The 16,650-nt window shown below is 48.6% G+C and overlaps 6 protein-coding genes across 6 annotated transcripts; 4 read left to right on the forward strand and 2 right to left on the reverse strand.

Annotated features, from left to right (window-relative positions):
• Positions 1 to 943: 943 nt before the first annotated feature.
• HD556DRAFT_1231151 (GMC oxidoreductase-domain-containing protein) lies at positions 944 to 3,550 on the forward strand (the record flags this gene model as incomplete). Its single annotated transcript, XM_041297407.1, has 16 exons — positions 944 to 989; positions 1,049 to 1,300; positions 1,349 to 1,440; positions 1,497 to 1,676; positions 1,729 to 1,739; positions 1,784 to 1,903; positions 1,964 to 2,190; positions 2,239 to 2,325; positions 2,378 to 2,426; positions 2,480 to 2,617; positions 2,670 to 2,745; positions 2,794 to 2,882; positions 2,942 to 3,168; positions 3,225 to 3,244; positions 3,297 to 3,419; positions 3,470 to 3,550. 16 exons carry the CDS (start codon positions 944 to 946, stop codon positions 3,548 to 3,550), a joined length of 1,818 nt encoding a protein of 605 aa, XP_041164033.1.
• Positions 3,551 to 4,146: 596 nt separating this feature from the next.
• HD556DRAFT_1525091 (uncharacterized protein) lies at positions 4,147 to 5,193 on the reverse strand (the record flags this gene model as incomplete). The annotated part of the gene is made up of 5 exons (XM_041309249.1): positions 4,850 to 5,193; positions 4,627 to 4,787; positions 4,565 to 4,576; positions 4,373 to 4,517; positions 4,147 to 4,331 (listed from the first exon to the last, which is right to left on the reverse strand). Exons 1-5 carry the CDS (start codon positions 5,010 to 5,012, stop codon positions 4,147 to 4,149), a joined length of 666 nt encoding a protein of 221 aa, XP_041164034.1. The 5' UTR covers positions 5,013 to 5,193.
• Positions 5,194 to 6,648: 1,455 nt separating this feature from the next.
• On the forward strand, positions 6,649 to 9,611 carry HD556DRAFT_1455293 (uncharacterized protein; the record flags this gene model as incomplete). Its single annotated transcript, XM_041308117.1, has 15 exons — positions 6,649 to 6,694; positions 6,750 to 7,001; positions 7,050 to 7,141; positions 7,198 to 7,445; positions 7,494 to 7,613; positions 7,674 to 7,900; positions 7,940 to 8,035; positions 8,087 to 8,135; positions 8,189 to 8,326; positions 8,375 to 8,444; positions 8,494 to 8,582; positions 8,638 to 8,861; positions 8,918 to 8,937; positions 8,990 to 9,112; positions 9,163 to 9,611. The coding sequence occupies 15 exons, from the start codon at positions 6,649 to 6,651 to the stop codon at positions 9,241 to 9,243; spliced, it is 1,875 nt and encodes a 624-aa protein (XP_041164035.1). The 3' UTR covers positions 9,244 to 9,611.
• On the reverse strand, positions 9,602 to 9,877 carry HD556DRAFT_1231005 (uncharacterized protein; the record flags this gene model as incomplete). Its single annotated transcript, XM_041297393.1, has 1 exon — positions 9,602 to 9,877. A coding segment is annotated over one exon (276 nt), but the record flags the coding sequence as incomplete, so codon positions are not given.
• Positions 9,878 to 9,914: 37 nt separating this feature from the next.
• HD556DRAFT_1430545 (uncharacterized protein) lies at positions 9,915 to 11,813 on the forward strand (the record flags this gene model as incomplete). The annotated part of the gene is made up of 5 exons (XM_041304918.1): positions 9,915 to 9,923; positions 10,175 to 10,345; positions 10,384 to 10,710; positions 10,915 to 11,089; positions 11,809 to 11,813. The coding sequence occupies 5 exons, from the start codon at positions 9,915 to 9,917 to the stop codon at positions 11,811 to 11,813; spliced, it is 687 nt and encodes a 228-aa protein (XP_041164037.1).
• A 22-nt stretch (positions 11,814 to 11,835) lies between these two features.
• Positions 11,836 to 16,513, forward strand: HD556DRAFT_68931 (uncharacterized protein). The gene is made up of 10 exons (XM_041311311.1): positions 11,836 to 12,835; positions 12,893 to 13,069; positions 13,131 to 13,286; positions 13,335 to 13,442; positions 13,502 to 13,642; positions 13,697 to 13,859; positions 13,914 to 14,110; positions 14,163 to 14,307; positions 14,356 to 14,810; positions 14,889 to 16,513. The coding sequence occupies exons 1-10, from the start codon at positions 11,918 to 11,920 to the stop codon at positions 16,029 to 16,031; spliced, it is 3,603 nt and encodes a 1,200-aa protein (XP_041164038.1). The 5' UTR covers positions 11,836 to 11,917; the 3' UTR covers positions 16,032 to 16,513.
• Positions 16,514 to 16,650: the final 137 nt, after the last annotated feature.

The raw sequence follows: 16,650 nt of genomic DNA on the forward strand, positions 1-16,650 counted from the left end.
GAAGCCCGAAGTTCCAGAATCAACGTTGAAGGCTATGTAATGAAACACTTTGTTTTACAAGGAAAGCAGACATGTGACTCCTTTCCGCGTGGCCTGATCATATAAGTATCACGTGGAGTCTGAGTTTGGTGGCAATTTTGGTGAGACCAGCCTAGCCTACTTATATCACCACGGACATTGGACAAGCAAACACTCAACATCTCAGACGTAGCAAAGACCTGGCAAAGACTGATTATGAGTGTAGGTGGCGTCACTGGCGTGTGCAGATGGGCCAAGGCCACATCGGGGGAGTCCAGGTGCGTGATCGCAGCTGCTTCTTTCGCTGCATTCATTGGATATACGAGTTTGTCAACTGTAAATAGCGGATTAACTGCTACTTGGCAGGCCACTGCATGTGACGGAGCAAGCTCGCATACCAACGTGATTCACTTAAGTTAGATAGTTGCGATGGCTCGATCGTCAATACGAGCGATAGCTTGGTTTGCAGGAGGTGAGTACTTTGATTAATCAGTCATTGAAGACGTTACTATTAACAACTTGCGAGGCACGACTTCTTTCTCATGAGCAGTATCTGCTTGCATATATGTTGACCATGGTTCTCCATAATATCCGGTTGCATACAAAAGACCCGCAAAATCTTGTGAGCGACAAATCATAAGCTCTCCCAGGCGTGAACGTCCCTAATGCTTAATGTGTCGGGGGTACCCGCAATGTCACACATTCAGGGATGCTTGATTTTATTGTTCGAAAGTCGTAAGGGAGCATCCTTCTTATAATCACGCAGTATCACACACGTACGCACCCCGTATTTTTCTCACATCATGTCCTAGTGAAAGCAGACTGAAGTCGCAAGTTCCCGATGGGCGCCAAGATATGCTTTGCTTCGGTCAAGGTTATAAAGTGGAACTTGCGAGAGGCAATCTAAAAGGAACCCTCCATTTTGATGTCTCAGCCAATCCTGTCAGAATTCGACATCGTTTTTGCTGGAGGTGAGCAGATATAATCCTGTAGTGGTTTGCCCTCTTGAGCTGCACATTCTTCTGTATAGGTGGTGCTACAGCCTGTGTTGTCGCAGGTCGCTTAGCTGCATATGACCCCTCGCTCAGGATCTTGATTCTGGAAGCGGGTCAACACACCCTCAATAAACCTATACATGTCCAACCATACCAATATCCCCTCAACCAAGTACCGACGAGCACCACGGTCACATTCCACATGGGAAATCCATCACCTCGTCTCAACGGCCGAGCGCCAATCGTTCCTTCCGGTCGTTGCGTCGGTGGAGGCTCATGCGTGAATTGTGCGTACCATATTTGCAATGATGAACGATACTCTAATAATAAGACAGTTATGGCATATACCCGTGCACCTGCTTCGGACTATGACGATTGGGGAGTCGATGGTTGGGAATCTGAAAATCTGATTCCCCTCATGAAGAAGGTCTCAAATTCGTTTTCAGGACATTCGTTCGAATCGCTTATACGTTCTCTTTATAGCTGGAGACATATGAGGTGCATCCCGATCGTCCAACTCACGGCTATGATGGACCTATCAAAGTGTCATCTGGTGGGTGTAAGATGGGTGTCGCCGACGAATTCATCCAGGTTGGCACGACCTATCACAAGAGGCAGTATGCCGACGACACGAATGATTTAGAAACATGTAATACATACAGTGTAAGCTATGTTGTCCTTTCCTGACTGCGACCACTAATTAGATCTGTCTCAGCCGTGGTCAAAGTGAGTTCCTGCACTCGTAGGCAATTGCAACTCATGTCCACAAGATACATCGACGGGACAACCGGAAGGCGTTCTGATGCGGCTCACCACTATGTCTACAACCAAGCTCACAACCCGAATTTACAAGTCTGGGACGGCAAGCGCGTGAAGCGCATCATCTTTGAGTAAGTGGCCATCTGACATCACGACCTCAGCACACGGTTGACTTTTTTTCCAAACGAAAGAGATAAGCGTGCTGTAGGTGTCGAGTTCACCAGCGACCCAGTGTCTTGCCCAAATGCGGATCAATCGTCGAGTATTGTAAGAGCATCGAAACTGGTTGTTATCTCTGCTGGGGCATTCGGTTCCCCGACCATTCTGGAGAGGTCTGGGATCGGTGCCGAGGCGATCCTCAATCGGTGCGGCATCGAGCAGCTGGTGAATTTGCCTGGCGTCGGAGAAAATTATCAAGGTGCGCTTTTAATTTATCCCGAGAGCTTGCTTGGCTTAGTACGGTCAGATCACAATCTCGTCTTTGTTCCATACTTGGCTGCTGACGAGGCTGTTACCATGGACGCCCTCTGGCGTGGGGACAGTATCCTGCAGGGTAAGCACGTTTTACCCCACGATTGCAGCGCTTTACAACTACCCAAATGCAGAAAGCCTTGCAGAATGGAACACCAGCGGCAAGTCATTGATTGCACAAAAGTCAGTGCAAGTTATCATCATCACTGCTGGCATTGTGCTGATTAGGATTTCAGCGGCCTCGATTCCAAAATCAAGTGGCGTCCTGATGACGAGGAATTGAATGCTATGGGTCCAGCTTTTGAACCACGCTGGAAGGAGTTTTTCCAGGACCGGTCAGACAAGGCTGTCGCAATATTTTCTGCTTTTGCAGGGTGCGTGCGCATTGCTTTGCTTTGATGATTTGAAAATGCTCATGGCAGCCAGATATGTTCAACCGCTCTCAAGGCCGTTCTTGAGTATGCTACCTCCACGTAACTACATGACTGCTGGTTATTGTACAGTACTGCTTTCTGTCTACCCCATGGCTTTCTCTGAATCACTTCAATAGCTTTACCCCGTGTCTGTTGGAAGTGTCCATGTCAACGTGACAGAGGACGGAAAAGAACGAATGGACTTCACTACTGGTTTCCTAGATGAGTGAGTAGTAGACGCATGTCATTCCAAGGCTCTTTGCGTGACTATGACACTTCGCGCAGTCCATCCGATATCGTTCCTCTTACCTTTGCGTACAAGAAGACGCGGGAACTTTTTCGACGCATGGCTTCCTACCGAGGTGAATTCGTTGCTGGCCATCCTGATTTCCCGGAGGGAAGTGCCGCTGCAGCCTGCAGAGAAGCTTCCGGGCCAGTGGACTTGAATGCGCCTGACATTGTTTACACTGCCGAAGATGATGAGGCGATCGATCGATTCCACCGCGATATCGGTAAGTGTTGGCATCCCATTTCCATTGTTACCGTGAAATATTGAATCGAATATCAGTGCAAACGACATGGCACTCGGTGTGTGCGGCTGTACCTTCCATGATTTTATATCTGATATTTGTATTTGTAGCTTGGGACTTGTGCCATGAAACCGCAGGCAGATCAGGGAGTTGTCGACGCTCGGCTGAATGTATACGGAGTGTCGAACCTGAAGGTTGCAGATATGTCCATTTCGCCGTTGAACGTTGGAACGGTGAGTACTGGACAGAGGATTGTTGATATGCGATCTCACGATATATACAGAACACGTACTCGACAGCACTTCTCATCGGAGAGCGGGCTGCGATGATCATTGCTGAAGAATTGGGTATCAATTGCATTTGATATGCATCGTCAGACCATTTGCTGGACCTGACTACTCATCCGTGATTAACAATGCGTCAGAATACCAGAAATTTATGTAGGAAGCGTCCACCCATCCATGAAATTGTGTTCTCCAGATCACCAACCGTGCAGGCTAATCACATAGTGTTCAATGGAGATGTCCGTGATCAACCGTAAGTAGATAGACAAGAGATCACCGTAAACAATGTTGTTGTCAAACTGAGACAGTAGGAAGAAAGAAAGTCGTGGTCATTGGCAGAACTGTGGGAAGCACTCGTTGCAGCAAATTGGTACTATATAAGACAATAAAGACGATGATAGTAGCAATCAAGCACATCAATAAGCAGGAACAATGTATCGACGAGGACATCATCGGGCCTACGCAATTGATTAAACCAAGCCCCTCGGATATTGATCAACAACAATGCACGCACCAGCACAACATACGTCACCGTCTTTGTCCAGCGTGATCCTTACCGACTGTGTGGTGCGGCATGTACTGATCACCTATCGTAAAATCCTGTTTCAAGTAAATGCAGATGTCACAACAAGATGGACGATAAAAATAAAATACCCGCATACATTCATTAATACTTTTAGCAGCACGCCCAGCCACGTCCATGTTCCCCGTTGTCTACCTGCACTGCTGCTGGTCGCTGTTGCTGTTGTAAATCGGCGTCCGGTGAAGGAGGTCCATGATAGTCTTCATCACGGATCAAGGAGTCGTCACTCCCAGGAGCACCCGCTGCAGCATTACGCCGTAGATTGAAGCATGGGACACCTAAGAAACAGTTATAGAAATGACCAGGCGTACCTGTCAACCCTGGGTCAAAGAAATGTCGACGACAGGTGGCATTTGATGATGGGGTGGCAGGGTGAAAAGGCGTCGTAGGTGAGTTTTGAAGGCGGCCAGGTAATGGGTGGTGCAGGTGGAGGAGCCGAACGAGGAGTTCTCGTCATAGTGAACCTGAGGCTTTTGAGACACCCAGGGTGCTGTCGAGCTTGTGGACAGACAATCTGAGAATGCTATAATGAATGACGTGAGAGAGAAATGAAGGGTACGCATTTGCACGCACTTGATGGATTTCGTGGAAGAAATTGGGTACTGCATCGTAACCATCCTGAATTTGTCCGGGGATCTCTGCCTGCATAATGGTCAGTAGCGAAAGAGGTGAGGAAGGAAATGTATACGCCAAGAATATGGTCATGTTGTTCAGCGAGCACGCTACATCGTTCCCTAAACTCTGAGTGAAACTCGGGTGAGTATGATACCATCGGGCGATGTCACTAAAAACTCGCCATTGTACCAATCAAGGCAGCTAGCCTTCCCAGATTTGTTGATAGATATCATGTTTTTGTGTGCTTCGAGGGCTTCATTACGTTTACCTGCCGAACCGGGAATGCCTGACACCATTTCTGGTGTGGTGACCAACAAAAACTGGCCAAGATCTGGACAAAGCATAGCTAGGTTGGTTGTGAACCCATGCCACTTGATCTGAGAATCGAATGTAAAACGTATAGGAACGCTTGTATTAATTAATGGCGCGCCAGTGCTAGTCGATACCGTGAAGTCAGTGCCGCCATGGCTTCCCACGGCCCTTCAAGGAATTCGGCTTATATATCCTACACTTCTTATATGTCGAGCAGTTTCTGCGATACTGGCTATCATGTAAATTGTCCGAGTGCATATATCATCTCATCGAGTTCCAAAATCTGTATCTGCACCAGATGTCTCTCTTTTCGCATCTCAAACGCGCTCGTAATGAAGAAGTTTCCATCTTTCAAGACTCGTTTCATCCAAATTATGATTTTCAAAGACGATTCATTTGGTTTCACTTTATCTCGTTGACTAATTATGTCATGTCCATTCTTGTTGGAATTGCAATTCTGCGCCGCATACTAAGTGTGCAATATGGTCATCGCACTTCACTAACATCGGAACGCTCTCTCCACAGCCAAAGCTGCGCGGGCCTTAACATGTCACTGCGGTGTTCAGGAATGGTGTGTTATCGATCACGGAATACATGGACCTAATCCTTTGTCACATCAAGTTAGCACCACAACTTTCATGCAATCTTTCACGGTTCAGGTCCAAGGTCTCGCGATCCCTCACCTTACGACTCGCCATAAGGGGTCTGCAAATTACGGCTATACAGTACATCTTGAATTTTCTGACAACAACATATCGATCTCGCAGATGATCTGTGAGTCATTCGAGCCAGCCATCCTTCAAGGATATGTCTGTGGGGTGGGACATGCGACAATTGCGTCCCCTCCTCCTAAAGACCGAAGCCTGTCGTGTTCCGAAAATCCCTTCTGGGCGCATACCCTCGGGCATTCGTGTGCCCGTCCACCTCCACGAAACCTAACTCTGGAAATCAGCTAGTTATTCGACTACTATCGTCCGCAGAATCTGCATTGTGAATTGTATTGTGGCCATGTAACGCAATCCACGCAACAGACCCGATCCTACAACTTATCTTTGGTTTATAGATTGCTCGATGTATCACTCAAGTTGTTGCTTGAAATCAGTTTATCCTTTCGGCCGAATACTAGGCATTGGGAGAGCTTGAATCACCATGAAATGAACCGTGGGCTCTCGCGGCGAGTGTCCCGCTTTTCTTTGATGTACATCCATTCCTAACTTTTCGTACACCTGTCCTTCCCTCTTGTTCGTGGTGTCCAGCCTTCCAAATACTGACCTAAACGATGGTATCGAGAGTCTTGGTGTAGCAGATGTTCGAATTTGGATCTTACCGCATGTTGGAGGGCGAACGGGCCCGCCGGACCGCAATGGAACTAACGTTTATCAACTTGAAGGACATTGCCAAATTGGTCACAAGGTTTTGTATTATCAAGCCATTTGCGCGTTCAACAACACATCAACATACCTGCGACGCCACGCAGCGCCCTGTTTTTCTGATGGTATTGTTCAGATGTGGCCTATTGCAGTCCAAGTTATTATTGCCACTTATCAGTCTTAATCTTGTGATCCGTGACGTGTCGTAAGTTCCCCATGGACCAATGATAGGCTTCACTTTGCTGGTTATAAGATGGAAGCAGCGAGGGGCAGCCTGAAATCATAACCATCCATATCGATGTCTCATCCAATCCTGTCAGAATTCGACATCGTTTTTGCCGGAGGTAAGCAAATAACATCTTATAGTGGATTGCCCTCGTCATACATCGTCCTGTACAGGTGGCACTACAGCCTGTGTTGTCGCAGGTCGCTTAGCTGCATATGACCCCTCACTCAGGATCTTGATTTTGGAAGCGGGTCAACACACCCTCAATAAACCTATTCATGTCCAACCCTACCAATATCCCTTCAACCAAGCACCGACGAGCACCACAGTTACATTTCACGTAGGAAATCCATCTCCTCGTCTCAACGGTCGTGCACCGATCGTTCCTTCTGGTCGTTGCGTTGGTGGAGCCTCATGTGTGAATTGTGCGTAGCATGCTTGCCACGATGAAGAAGACCCTGATGATAAGACAGTCATGGTATACACCCGTGCACCTGCTTCGGACTATGATGATTGGGGAGTCGATGGTTGGGAATCTGAAAATCTGATTCCCCTCATGAAGAAGGTCTCAAATTCGTTTACAGGACATTCGTTCGAATTGTTTATACGTTCACTTTATAGCTGGAGACGTATGAGGTCCAGCCCGATCATCCAACTCACGGATATGACGGACCTATCAAAGTGTCATCTGGTGGGTGTAAGTTGGGTATCTCCGACGAATTCATCGAGGTTGGCACGACCTATCACAAGAGGCAGTATGCCGACGACACGAATGATTTAGAGACGTGCAATACATACAGTGTAAGCTACGATGCTTCTTTCCTAACTTCGACAACTAACCAGATCTATCTCAGCCATGGCAGAAGTAAGTTCCTGCACTCTTAGGCAATTGCAAATTCTTAGCTCATGCACACAAGATACATCGACGGGACGACCGGAAGGCGTTCTGACGCAGCTCACCACTATGTCTACAACCAAGCTCACAACCCGAATTTACAAGTCTGGGATGGAAAGCGCGTGAAGCGTATCATCTTCGAGTAAGTGGCCATCTGAGATCGCGACCCCAGCAAACGGTTGACTGTTTCTCCAAACGAAAGGGACAAGCGTGCTGTAGGCGTCGAGTTCGCCAACGACCCAGTGTCTTGCCCGGATGCGGATCAGTCGTCGAGTATTGTAAGAGCATCAAAACTGGTTGTTGTCTCTGCTGGGGCGTTTGGTTCCCCAACCATTTTAGAGAGATCTGGGATCGGTGCCGAGGCGATCCTCAAGCGATGCGGTGTCGAGCAGCTGGTGAATTTGCCTGGTGTCGGAGAAAATTATCAAGGTGCGCTTTTCATTTATCCCGATAGCTTTCTTGGCTTAGGACGGTCAGATCACAATCTCGTATTTGTTCCATACTTGGCTACTGACGAGGCTGTTACCATGGACGCCCTCTGGCGTGGGGACAGTATCCTGCAGGGTAAGCATGTTTCATCCCACGATTGCAGCACTTATGACCACCCAAATGTAGAAAGCCTTGCAGAATGGAACAGCAGCGGCAAGTCATTGATTGCACAAAAGTTGGTGCAAGTTGTCATCATCACTGCTGGCATCGTGCTGATTGGAATATCAGCGGCCTCGATTCAAAAATCAAGTGGCGTCCTGATGACGAGGAGTTGAAAGCCATGGATCCAGCTTTTCAACCGCGCTGGAAGGAGTTTTTCCAGGACCGGCCAGACAAGGCTGTTGCAATATTTTGTGTTTTTGCAGGGTGCGCATTGCTTAGCTTTAATGATATGACAATGCTCATGACACCCAGACATGTTCAACCGCTCTCGAAGCCGCTCGTTCTTCCTCCTGGCAGGTACATGTGTACGGGGTATTATACAGTACTGCGTTTCATCTATCCTGTGATTCTTTTGTTAATCTTTTCAATAGCTTTACCCAGTGTCTGCTGGAAGCGTTCACATCAACGTGACAGATGACGGAAAAGAAGAAATGGACTTTACTACAGGCTTCCTAGATGAGTGAGTGGACGCATTGCATTTTAAGGCACTTTGCATGACCACGACACTCCCCCAGTCCATCTGATATTGTTCCCCTCAACTTCGGGTACAAAAAGACACGCGAACTTCTTCGACGCATGGCTTCATACCGAGGTGAAGTCGCTGCTGGCCATCCTGATTTCCCAGAGGGAAGCGCTGCAGTCTGCAGAGAAGCCTCCGGGCCAGTGGACTTGAATGCGCCTGACATTGTTTATACTACCGAAGATGACGAGGCGATTGATCGATTCCACCGCGATATTAGTAAGTGCTGACATGCGATTTGCATTGTCACAGTAAAATACTAAATCGAACATCAGTGCAAACGACGTGGCATTCTGTGTGTGCGACTGAACTTTCCATGATTTCATATCTGATATTTGTATTTGTAGCTTGGGACTTGTGCCATGAAACCGGAGGCAGATCAGGGAGTCGTCGACGCTCGGCTAAATGTATACGGAGTGTCGAACCTCAAGGTTGCAGATATGTCCATTTCACCGTTGAACGTTGGCACGGTGAGTACTGGACGGAGTATTGTTGATGTGCGATCTAATCACATACACAGAACACGTACTCGACGGCACTTCTCATCGGAGAACGGGCTGCGATGATCATTGCCGAAGATTTGGGTATCAATTGCATTTGATATGTATCGTCAGGGGCATGTTTGATAATGACTTCTTGGACTTGGTTAAAGCTAGGTTCAGGGACTTCCGGTGGGTCTTGGTCGTCTGAGAGCATCTGACATAGTGTGAGGCGGGTAAACGACTCGTGTCACGGGCTTGACAGGCCTCGGCCCTCGTTCTTGCGTAAAAATGTCGACGCATGATGAAGGTGTCAAAGCGACTCCCCCTGCTACCGACTGAGTGAGCCAATCTGAGGACAACACAGGGTTGACGACCGGTGTTCCCTCATAATATACAGAACGCCCTTACGAGTGCATCCTTCGTTTCTCAGCAAAAAGCAGCCATGCCTGGCAAGATTGAAAGGAATCAGTGCAAAGCTTAGTCAGACAATACAGAAAATATACCCACCTTCCGATCCTTGGAAGCATGGAATAACCGCTTCTCAAATCTCAGTGCCTCAGCGAGGCTCATTTCAAACGCTGCATTCACGGCCTCCTTGCCTAAATTCACTGCGATGCGTCCCTTGCTTGCAATATCGCTCGCCACCTTTACGGCCTCATCAACGACACTGCCCTCGCATACAACCCGTACGATGCCCCAGCGAAATTCTGCCTCGTCTGCACCAATTATACGTCCGGTTAGGACGAGTTCCAAAGGGAAAAAGCCGTCTCTCAGGATGACATGTGGAGCTATGACGACTGTCTTTAAATTGTTCGGCTTTGGAAATATCCTGCTTAAGCTCTCAAGCTATAGACTGGACATACGGAATACTCTTGCGCTCAGCTCTGACGCTTATCTTTAAGTTGTTCGTCTTTGGAAATATTCTGCCTAAGCCCTCAAGCTATAGACTGGACATACGGAATACTCTTGCGCAATCTACTGTCTTCAACTGACTAGGGAAATTTGATATACCTCGCTCTCACAACAGAACGTACATCCATAATCCCAAAGTTCCTCTCTACTCATATCGACCCAAGCGCACGTCCATTTGTTTTCGGGGAAGTGTTTGACGTCCCTCGACTCAGTCAAGCCATTGGGATCCACTTGCTTCAATGGCATGAAGTCAAGGATCCAGAAAGTCAGGTTGTCGATGATCTTGGTTGTTGGACCTTCTGGGAAACCGTTCAACAGCACATCGAGATTCCTGAACCACGACGAAGTCCCTCCCTGAACCTGCTCAAGCTCGGCGAGACGACTTCGAACATCCCTCTTCGGTGATTGAATGCATGGACACGTACCCCAGCTTGGGTCGAGCTGACATCTCCTTAGCGTACACCACAATCATGCATCTTTTTGGTCCCTCGCATCACTCGGGTTTCCGGAAACTCGCTCGAAAAGCGGAATTATCATTCACGAATCGTCCTTCTCCTCAGCACCAGGTTTTCCTTCCCCCAGGCGATCACGTATTATGCTTCAATTTCCTTTACTACATAAGCGCTCATCATACATGGGAATGGGAATTAGACTATTCTCCTGCATGGGGATTTGTAGGCCAAGACATGCGATGGACTGCAAGCATGGCGATGGGCATGCCTGACGCGCCATGAATGTACCAGTAACTGGACCAACTCCTCCCATGAGTGAAGGTTTCGGGCATAGGATGCTCTACAGATCTAATTTTTGACAGTATATATCGATGCACATACCGCAGTGACTTCAGCCAGTAATACGAGGAGTTTCCAGTGGACTAGTGCTTCGCCCCGTTGTCTGTTATTGCGCGCAGGGTATCCGAGGTGCAAGAAGAGCTTCGGACACGAAAAGGGATTAAGGCCACGCATGTTATCATGACGAGCGACGAAAACAACCCGGAATGGTGGTCAGATGTTGGGACGTTGAGGTGGATGTGGGCAGATTATGCAGCGGAGCGTTACAGAGGAGATCTATGGGAAATGGTGAGCCAACTAGATGTCCTGTTTTCATTCTGAAGCTAACTTAAGTTGTGGCTGCTACCAGGCATCCGGTGTTCCTTGATGCTATCATTCAGTCGAATGGAGCTGGCTTCGTTGGCACTCGTGGTTCCATGATGTCCACACTAGCTAGCCGCAGAGTACAGTCGTGGCATGACGGAGCAACTCGACTCATTAGATGGGGGTGGCCGGGCGCGGACGACCACTGATGCTGATTGGAATGCTAGAATCAAGACTACTTTGTGGTTCACACATCATTGGCTGCAATGTTCTTGTATTTTTTATTTATGATGTGCATAATGGTCGCTCTCGGGCTCGAATTCACCGCAGGCGAAAGCAACAAAAGCTTAGTCTTCTTGTTGCACAGCACTGGCACCGTTTCCTTCCTGACGGGGATCAACAATCAAGATATACCATAGACACGCAGATACTTTATATTAGCCCACAGCGAGCCATAAGGTGAGCGGTCATGAGACATAAGACATACTAAGACTTGAACTTGAAAGTTTGTTGCAGAGGTGTGATACTCGCTTGATGTCTCGGTAGGGCTCGCAACTGTGAAGACAAATGTCGGACGCATGTGGCCAGTGCAGTCGGTTGTCACTGGCTGTGAGCATTCTTGCTGAAGTGGTGATGGCGAACTGCCTCATGTCTTGGGCGTCTATGGAAACGAGGAAGGTTAGCGTGGTGGAGTGACATAAAAACGCACAATACACGCACCTCTGTAACTTGGAGAAAGATACCCACAACTCCTCGGCCGTGCTCAACACCGTTGACCTTCAGTAAAATGTCACAGCTCATTCCAAGCACCACACCCATTCGAACTTTTGAAGATCATGAGGACGCCATAAGGCAAGTCGCAGTGTTCCCTGACAAACGACGAATGATTACGGGTTCGGACGACAAGACACTTCGTCTTTGGGACTTGAAGACAGGTGTTGTGTTGAAGAAGATGGAAGGGCATAGCGGTGAGGTGTGGGCATTGACGATATCGCGAGATGGTAAAATAATAGCAAGCGGTGGTGATCATGGAGAGGTCATCGCCTGGCACGGAGAAACTTCCGAATCCATCACCCAACCCATCAAAGCCCACTCCAACGTCATCACGTCGGTGAATTTTTCTCCGGATGGAATGGTGCTCGCCACTGCATGTTCATACGACCAGATGCTGAAGTTTTGGTGTACCAAAACGTGGCAGATGCAAGGAGAACCAATCAACTGTGATCATAGTGTCTACCGCGTTCGATATTCGCCTTCTGGTGAACTTCTTGCCATCACAACATACTACAATATCCAAATTTATAATCCAGGCACAAGGGAACGCGTCGCATCTTTGACAGGTCACAAATCATGGAACCTGTCATGCGCGTGGACGCCCGATAGCACACGCCTTCTTTCAGGACGCAGTAAATACATATTGGAGTGGGACACATCAACCTGGCAGCAGGTCGGTCGTCCCTGGGAAGGCCACACTGACACTATCAATGCCATTGCCATTCATCCCGCTGGCACCCTCGTCGCTTCTGCATCTAGTGACAAGCATGTCCGTCTCTGGCGGCTCTCAGATCGACGAACCATCGCCCTCTTCCAGCATTCATCCGCCATGACATGTATCACGTTCTCTGTGGACGGCAAGCACATCTTCAGCGGAGGTATAGATGACAAGATCTCAGAGTGGGCGATACCAAAGGACGCTCATTCAAAGGCGAGTTTCCATTTCTGACTCATTACGCAATTCGAGCATCCTTCAATGTTCATACAGATCCTTGATATCACAACAGCCCGCGATGCTTGTCTGACTGGGGATTTGTCTATCGCTGAAGAGCTCCTCACCCAAGAAATCCACACCAACGAGGACGACTTTACTTCATATGCCAATCGTTCTTTCGTTATGACCCGGAAGCACAACTTAGACCAAGCCCTTGAGGATGCAATCAAGGTGAGATGGACCCACGCATCATTGTCATATTACGAAAGGCTAACTTTCATCCGTGACATAGTCAGTCAACATTAGGCCATCATTGACAGGCTTTATCTCCAAAGGCATCGCCCTCTGCGGAAAAGGTCACGTCCGAGAAGCAAGGGTAGCATTCGACGTTGCGTCGATGTTCACGAACCAAGATTCGGAAACCAACCAATTTCTTCTCCTCATCAAGGTACATTTAATTCGTCTCCCATGCTATCTGCCTCATCCGGTATTCCAGGCCATCGCACTCTTCAACGCAGATCAACACGTGGAAGCAATACTGCTCATCAAAGACCTGGCTGCCGTTTGTCCCAATGTCGATCCTCTCGCGCGTCGTGTCGTGGAAGTGAGTATCATATGGCCACACTTGGTCATAGATCCTGATCTTTTCAACTCTCACGATAGACATATCTACGTGTTCAACTCGGAATCAAAGCTTTCGATGGCGCGCGTCACGATGAAGCCGCTGACCATTTCACCGCCGCTGTCAACTCAGGCACTTTCCCATCAAAATACATTCATTTTGCATACCAGGACTTGACCGTGGTGCGTCAAGATGATGCATACACAATGCTTTTTATAACCTAGTGCTTTGTCCAGCTCTTCGGCTGGGATCTCGAGTCCTTGTTGCTTACGACACACCAGAAACGGTGCCAGGCTTTCATTTCGGCAGGTAAACCCGATGAAGCCCTCGAAGCACACAAATACATGATGGATGCCATTGACGAGACTGTGAAGGCCAGCTGCCTGGATTGGTCCAATGGCGAGTTTTAGTGATGTCATCCGAGGCCATCATACTCACCTGCATTTGACTCAGAATTCAAGCAACAATGTAGCATGCCATGTGCTGCTAACGGAGATTCCGCCCTCGCTGTGAACGATTATGACAAGGCTATCCACCTATACTCGGCGATAATAAACTTGAACTCTGCATCTCATGTTGTCTTTGCAAATCGTAGCAAGGCAAATTTGGGCAAAATGCTATGGATGGAAGCGCTTCTCGATGCACAGAAGGTGCGATGGGAACTATTGTCCCATAACCGATGCTCATTGTAGCGATACGTAGGTCATCGAACTCGATTCTTTGTCTTATCTTGGATACAATTTGAAGCACGCAGCGCTTCATGGTGCGGAGCGCTATGATGAAGCAATTGAAACTTTCCAAACTATGCTTTCGATATTGGACAATGCACCTGATGTTCAGACACGAAGCAAGTCTTTGATAAACCATTCGTTAACATGTTTAACTCTTTCTCCAGAGCTGCGCCAGCAGTATCTCAGACCTTCTGAAGTAGAATGCGCCATCCGATGGGTCATTGATGCCCAACTCGACAACGCTCCGCTGCGTGTACTCGACACCATCACCGGTCTCTTATGCGATCGAGAGACGCAGATAGGCACCTTCAAAATGAGCACGCAGTATAAGGAGCTTGTGTCATCAACAATCACACATGTAGACTTGCACATCGATCATATCGAAGAAGTGGTGAAGAGGTACCTGCAATATGCGATGCTATCACACAGGTGGGAAGGGAAGGAGCCCCTGCTGCAGGATATCCGGGGCAAGTGCGTGTACGAGTCGGAGTTGGATCCAGTTGGCGGCATGACGAAGCTGCGGTCGTTCTGCAAAACTGCTCGTGATGCGGGATATAACTGGGCATGGAGCGATACATGCTGCATCGACAAGAGCAACAATGTCGAAGTCCAAGAATCGGTAAACTCCATGTTCGTATGGTATCATCATTCCGCGCTCACGATAGTCTACTTGTCTGATGTTCCGCCTTCGTCAAAGTCTGGGGCACTGGCAAAGAGCGCTTGGAACACGCGCGGATGGACGATTCAAGAATTCATCGCTCCCAAAGTCATTCTATTTTATCAGAACAATTGGACTCTTTATCGTAATGATCGTACTCCCAACCACAAAGATTCCATCGAAATCATGCAGGAGATAAAGGACGCAACGGGAATAGACCGACCAGCTATTACAGCCTTCCATTCCAGTATGCATAACGCGCGAGAAAAACTTCATTGGGCGGCAACCCGCGTTACCACGCGCCAGGAAGACATCGCTTACTCGTTGTTTGGCGTCCTGGGCGTCCGCCTGCCTGTAGATTATGGTGAGAAGCAGGACAAAGCTCTCGGGCGGCTCCTGCAGGAGATTGTGGCTCGGTCGGGCGACATCAGTAGCCTTGATTGGGTCGGGGAATCATCAGAGTTCAACAGCTGTCTACCAGCCTCCATTGCTTCATACGAAGCTCCGCCATGCCAGCTACCATCCCTAACCAAAGATGAAATTCAGTCATCGGTTTCTTCGCTGCGAGAGACGCCGGCTGCTGATTTCGCTTCGGACCTTTATACTGAGCTTCGGAACACGAGCGCCCCTCGCTTCGCAGCACAAAGGCTGCATCTGCCCTGTATTGCATTCAATGTCACGGAAGTCAGACGCCGGGTGGGTGGTCCAACCCCGGAAAGTCATCTCACATATGGGGTGAAGGCAGACGGACTTCACGACTTACTTATCACCACCGGAGAGACCCTGACTCAATTCGGGCCGGCAAGGCCCACTGAGCAACGATTTCTCCTCGTCCGTCCCTGGGATCGGTCTCTCCTGGAGCTACCTGACTTTCCAGAATTTCCAGAACCGTCTGGCTATGGAGATGATACGGAGAGCGAGGAGGATTATGGGACGCCGCCTTCTTCTCCGTCAGACGACTGGTCTAGTGGTTCTCCTGTAAAACAGGGGATGTCTGACCTAGAATCACGAGCATTGCGGTTGCTTGTTCGCCTTGGGCAGCCTTTCAGCGCATATTTGCTAGCGCAGCAGCGCAGTGGAGAATACAAGAGGATTGCGACGGATCATGATATCATTGGACAAGTCCAGGACGTGGTTTCTGTTGGAGACTCGATGGACATCAGGACCATAGAGATATTGTAGTCGTATGTTTTTGTTTCAAAGTTTTTGGACTACTTTAAAGGTGACACCACACAGCTGCAGCATACGCATCACACACGCATGTTAAATGTGGTTTTCGCACATAAGTAGCAGCTCGGGTACAAATTATGCTCCAAGTCCCGTCACTTCCCTATTGACATCCCTTGACTCAGTCAATCCATAGGGATTCACTTGCTTCAATGGCACGAAGTAAACGATCCGGATCGTCAAGTTCTCGATGATCTTGTTAGACTATCTGAAAAACCGTTCAACAGTACATCGGGATCCTGAACCACGACGAAGTCCGTCCCTGAACCTGCTCAAGCTCGGTGAGACAACTTAGAACATCCCTCTTCGGTGATTAAACGCGTGGCCATAGAGTCGCTTCGCTAATACCCCCAACCGCTCTGCACTTCGCCCCTCAGACTTCGCTCTTCTTCGAGACTTTGACTCTTGCAAGAATCCGAATACGCCGAGCCGCCAGTGTACGCGTGTTGGTACTCTCCAATGAACCAACTATGCGTGCGTCGTTTGTTAGCGTGTCATCAGTACAGCGAGGTTGCTGGATCCGGAGGGGGTTCGTGTTCTGCAGGTGATAGCATGCAATTACATACTCAGGGCT

This window comes from Suillus plorans (assembly GCF_016647745.1).
Source record: "Suillus plorans strain S12 chromosome Unknown HD556scaffold_10, whole genome shotgun sequence".
NCBI lineage: Eukaryota > Fungi > Basidiomycota > Agaricomycetes > Boletales > Suillaceae > Suillus > Suillus plorans.

Bases quoted from the DNA above. Each gene is read 5' to 3' on its own strand.
- HD556DRAFT_68931 (XM_041311311.1), top strand. From the start codon at position 11,918: ATGTCACAGCTCATTCCAAGCACCACACCCATTCGAACTTTTGAAGAT. The intron at 13,860-13,913 runs GCGAGTTTTAGT...CATTTGACTCAG, and splicing joins CTGCCTGGATTGGTCCAATG to AATTCAAGCAACAATGTAGC. The intron at 14,308-14,355 runs GCAAGTCTTTGA...CTCTTTCTCCAG, and splicing joins ACCTGATGTTCAGACACGAA to AGCTGCGCCAGCAGTATCTC.